Consider the following 5,240-nt stretch of genomic DNA (forward strand, 5'->3'; position numbering starts at 1 on the left):
GCTGAGGGCAAAAGCTCCACCAACGCCTGAACTTGGGGATGGAGTGGGAACATGGACCTTTCACTGTTTTGTAACTCAGAGGGCTGCAGCCTGGGAACCATTTCCCAGGCTCTTCCCTATCCTTCCCAGAGTAGTATCAGAGGGTGGGAAGGCAGAACTTCCTCTGGTACCTCCCTCACCCCATGTCAAGTTGTTAGCACCAGGGCTTTCAGGCTTTGGTGGCATCTTGTGGAGTCAGTGGGTAGCACCAGGCAGCATGAAGATGAGTGCCAGAGAGAGAGCAGTGCTAAATCAGGTGAAATGTTATCAGGTATTCCATGGACACCAACCAAAAAGGCAAAACCTGTTGTCAAACAATTTGGGGACAGGTTTAACAGCTGCAGGAATTCTCTGGGCCTAACTACACTAGCATGACTTGAAAGGGATGTAATGTCTAACGTGTCCCAACACTTGTTTCAATAGAAAATCTTTTCACATAGCAAACCCCAAGACTGATACAACACAGAACACATTTATAAAGGAAATGCCCACTTGCCTTTCTCCTGCTTACACTTCTCTAAATCTTCTCCCCTTTGTGCCCTGATCCTGGACCTGCTCAGCCTCCCCTTTGCCCCTGCTCCCACCACTCACTGTCTTTTTCATTTTCTTCATCTCCCCTAAGCAGGCAGATTTCCACATCTCCAGTGCTTGAGTTCAGCATGGGTCTGAAGCTGAGGAAAGTCAAGGGGAAATTAGGTCAAGAAGCACCCACTGGTGATGGCCATGTAAGAGGAGATCAGTGGAGCCAGAGACAGGGACACCTTGCCATGGGTCACACTCTTGACTTTTGGTTGTGTTTATTTTACAAGCAGCTATCATTCATGGAAAAGGGAGAGAGGGAGAGGAAGAGTTGAGGAGAGAACAGGGACGGGCATTTATAAGTGTGAGGCAAAGGGTGAGCCAGAGGCCCTGAAGCCTCCACCCACCGACAGACCCTTGCCTCCTGGCACAGCTCCCTCTGCCCTCAGCAGCAGTTCTCCATCCATGGAGGGTGCAGGGCTCCCGAAGTGGGTCCCCTCTGGCTCCACCAAATGGCCACCCTCCAGTCTGGGGCCTCCTGCCTGCTGACAGGAGATTAAGGTCACTGAGGGGAGGCCATATGTCTCCAGTCCAGGAGGCCGTCCAGCCTCAGAAGCTTCCAGAATGAGATCCACGTCTGAGTAGGCCACCAAAGCCTGGGTGGAATCACAGGAGCTCTTCTCCAGCTCCCCAGCAGCAGCATAGGCTCGGGGTCCTGGGCCCCCCGGGCGGGGCCTGAGCCTCCGCAGGTCCTGTCGGAAGTGGGGGTTGAAGAGCAGGTAGAGCAGTGGGTTGAGGCAGGCGGGCAGGGGCAGGACCACGAGCAGGACAGACTTGACGGCCTCCGGGGTGACGGCAAAGAGGCCCAGCATGGAGGCGAAGCTGAGAAAGGCCACTGGGCAGTAGAGGAGGCCATCGGCAAAGATGAGCCAGGCCACATGCCTGACCATGGCGCAGTCCCACACGGCCTCAAAGTCTCCCCGGGGCAGGTCACAGTAGAGTTTGATGTAGGCGCCGGCCACCACGAGGAAGCAGAAGGAGTTCATCATGACCAGGGCCACGGCGAAGCCCAGGGCTGCAGGCCGGCCCTCGGGCGGGGCGTAGGGCAGGCAGAGCGGGGACGCCCCATATTCTCCTACCGAGGCGAGGGGCAGGGCGGCGGCCAGCGCCGCCAGCACGAGGCAGCCCAGCGCCCCGGCTCGGACGCTGCCCAGCGAGGGCGCCTTCCCGTAGGCGCGCACGCAGGACACGGACACGCTGCACTGCACGGCGGCCAGCGCGAGCAGCAGCACCGACGCCTCGGAGCCCAGCACGGCCAGGAAGCCCGTGGCCTGGCAGCCCAGCCCCGTCTCCCAGCGCACTCCGTACTCGGCGAACTGGCCGAAGGTCAGGGCATCCACTGCGGCCAGGAGGCCGCACGACAGGCCAGTCAAGGTGTTGGCACCTGCGATCGCACCCACCGCAAACTTGACTGGAGGCAGCGGGGCTGGCCCGCTGGCAAACACGGTCAGCAACACCAGCCCGTTACACAGCACTGACAGCAGCACGATGGCCCACACGGCCAGGCGGATGCCCCAGCTCTCAAAGAGGTGCTCACAGGGCTTGAAGGGGCCTGTAGGAGAGAGGTGCAGGGTTACCTGCTCTGCAGGGTCTTGGGAGGCAGCAGGGCCTCCCAGCCTCCACACTGACACCTCCCAGTCTGCGGGAGGCAGGCATGGCTTCCTCCCTCAGAAGACTTCAGGAAACAATCTCAGTTTCTTCCCTCAGACAGTGTTTGAGGGTACAGTCTTTGCCTTCAGAGAACTCTCACTTGGGCTTGAAGGGTGGGACAATGGAAACATAAACAACTCTCCTTTCTAGGAGGGCTAAACGCCAGCCTTCCTCCCCCTGTCCTTACTGGTATCTGCTCCTGAGTTGATTCAGATTTAATAGGAACACATGTAAACAGTGCAAATGAATATAATGTCTATTTGGGCGTTGAGGAAATGTTAAACAAAGATGCCTTTTCAGAGGCGCAGCATTTGGAAGAAAGGAAGAGTCAGGCTAGCATAAAGGAGTGGACAGAGCATTGGGATTGGAAAAATTAAAGGGTAGAAACACAGAAGTGAGGGGCTGCTCAAAGAGTAGTCACTGCGTCGTCTGAAGCTCTGGACCTCCCAGCATCCAGTGATTCACATAGGACCTGCTCAGGAGTCAAACCAGGCTGGCTCTCTGGGGTTGTGTGACAGGCAGATCGAGAACATTTAACACTCATGAGTGTCAATCAGAGAGAAAGTAAACCAAGTAAATCAAATCACAGAGACTTGTGGGGGTTTCCTCACTGAATAGGTGAGAGCCACATGTTTTTCATCCCTCTCCACAAGCAAAGTTTGCTCTCAAGCCACCTTGTAACTTTGGACATATCATTTCCTAACTTCGTTGGCTTCAAACTCCCATCCTTCATTCACTCAGTAACTTGAAAGGCTTTGGTAGGAGCCATTTTTCAAACATAGTTTTCCTGACTACAAACATATTCTTCCTGATTACCAAATAATAGATGGAAATTATAGAAAATTTGGACAATATAATGTGGGAAAATGATAAAATAATGTGGGAAAAAGTAACTTCGTACGTTACTTTTCAGAACAGATCATTTTTATATATTTCCTTCGAGTTTTTTTAAAATAGAATTTTAACTAAATTGGGATTTTAGTACATATGGTTTTTTATTCGCATATTAAAGCTACAATTTCACTAGGCACGTATTCCCATATCCTTAGACTCCTCAAAAACATGTTTTCAATTGCTGCATGATGAATACTTCACCATATGGCTGTATCATTTGACCATTTGTATGAGCTATTCTAAAAGCAAGTTCAAGTTGGACTTTGTCTCTCAGAATTTCCTGCTTTACTTCAAGTTTGCTCATTACGTGTTTTCAGAGCTGAACTTTCTGAGGCTTTGTGAAGCATGTGGGGGTTCCAAAATAGAAAAAAAAACCCAACCAACATTTAACACCTGTTTCCTCCTAGATTTGGATGGTGCGCTTTCCCGGCGCTGTCACTAGAGGGCGCGCCGCTGTCACTGAGTGCTAAGCACAGGTGTGGAAAGTCAGGCACACTTTGGGCCTTGGACGTAGTGAGGCGGAAAGACTAGGGAAATACAGAAAACTAGAAACTGGAGGTGAGTGAATGAGAAGAGGAAACCTATCTACTGCATCCACACCTTCTGAACAGTTCCTGTCAAGGCTTATATAGTGTTCAGTAGTCTTCTGGGCGGGCTTGTTAGCATTTGATATTCAATATTGGGCTCTGGTGGTATAGTGTGTAGGGAGTTGCACTGCTAAACCAAAGGTGAGACACTCCTCTGGTGGTTGGAATCCACTCACGTCTCTGAAAGGGAAAGATGAGCAACCTCCTCCCATGCAATTTACAGCCTCGAAAAAGGTGCTGGAAGGTCAGCTACGAGTCGGTCCCAACTCAAAGGCTGTTAGCTGAATTTTAGTTGTTGATTCAAGGGAAAGGAGTTTATTCACTTTAAACACCTTAGGCTTGATTTTCATAAAAGGTAATTTTCTTTCTTTTTCACAACAAGATGAATTTGAGTTGGAACCTACAGGTTGTTTCCTTTGCAATCAGGATTAGATCATAGTGTGTGGGTGTAGCCAGGGATATTGTGAGTTTAAAGAAAGAGAGACTGTAATCCTCTGGGATGGAGTAGGAGGAGATGGAGTCTCTGGGTGTACAGTCCTCTCCATCCAGCTTTAGGATTCTATGGCGAGTCTCGGACTTACAGTGCTCAGATCCCGTGCAGAAGAGTGTGGCCTGCGTGCTCTCAAGCTCCTGCTTCTGTCCTCGGTGTGATGGGTTTTTTCCTAACTGTGTTGCCATTCAGGGGATGACTTGTAAAGGGTACTGTCCCTGCTCCCCGAAGCAGCCACCCAAGGTCAAGAAGCCCGCCTCTTCCCCAGGCTGCCCTCCCCTCCACCTGGTTAAGGCAGTCACAGGCAAAGAGATTAGATACACCCCTGCCTTTGTCTTGATCCCCTATCCAGCACCCCCCTCACCTGGAATAGGGCTACACTGGACACTGGGGTGTGGCTTTGAGTCCTCCATCTCCAGCTGGAGCTCATCTATATCCAGGTCATCTGAAAAGAGAGTTAAGACAGTGACTCGGGGTTCTGGGAGTTGGTGTTGGCCAAGCCCTGCCTTTCTCTAAACACCCATTCCTTCAAGATGTCATCCTCGACTGGCTCTACTCAGGACTTTGTCATTCCTTCAGTTTCTACCTGCACAGCTACTTCTCCCCTTGGGTGCAGACTTTTCTGCTCCCTGTTATCCATGTATGGGCTGTCTGCTCTCTTGGTTCTTTATAGCAGATGTTCCCTCTGAGACGTGCTCTCCCTGTTGCTCAGCACACCCTGTGCCCACTCCAGTCATCCCCAGTTTTGTTGCTTCGACATGGGGAGGAGAGGCTGGGAGCCAGCCACAACACAGCCCACCACCCTGGCCAGGCCACTGCTATCTTCCCAAGACCAACTGTGAACACTGTCCATCAAAAGGGACATTAGTGGGCTGTGGTGGGGAAAAAAAGGGACAGTGAGGGATCAGAAATGACAGCCTTTTTAACAAATGGTGTTGGCAAAATTGGAAAACTATCTGCAGAAGAATTAAACAAGATCCCCACCTCACTCCATATACAAA

At 51.4% G+C, this 5,240-nt stretch overlaps 1 protein-coding gene across 1 annotated transcript in view; it reads right to left on the reverse strand.

Annotated features, from left to right (window-relative positions):
- Window positions 1–914: 914 nt before the first annotated feature.
- Window positions 915–5,240, reverse strand: part of LGR6 (leucine-rich repeat containing G protein-coupled receptor 6) — a 190,490-nt gene continuing 186,164 nt past the window's right edge. The window contains exons 18-19 of the mRNA XM_006890567.1: window positions 4,604–4,684; window positions 915–2,170 (exon numbers count right to left, since the gene is read on the reverse strand). Of these exons, the coding sequence (XP_006890629.1) occupies window positions 915–2,170; window positions 4,604–4,684 (1,337 nt within the window). The remainder of the gene's footprint in view (window positions 2,171–4,603; window positions 4,685–5,240) is intronic.

Source organism: Elephantulus edwardii, unplaced genomic scaffold (assembly GCF_000299155.1).
Source record: "Elephantulus edwardii isolate Elephantulus edwardi_28Jun2011 unplaced genomic scaffold, EleEdw1.0 scaffold00090, whole genome shotgun sequence".
NCBI classification, from domain to species: domain Eukaryota; kingdom Metazoa; phylum Chordata; class Mammalia; order Macroscelidea; family Macroscelididae; genus Elephantulus; species Elephantulus edwardii.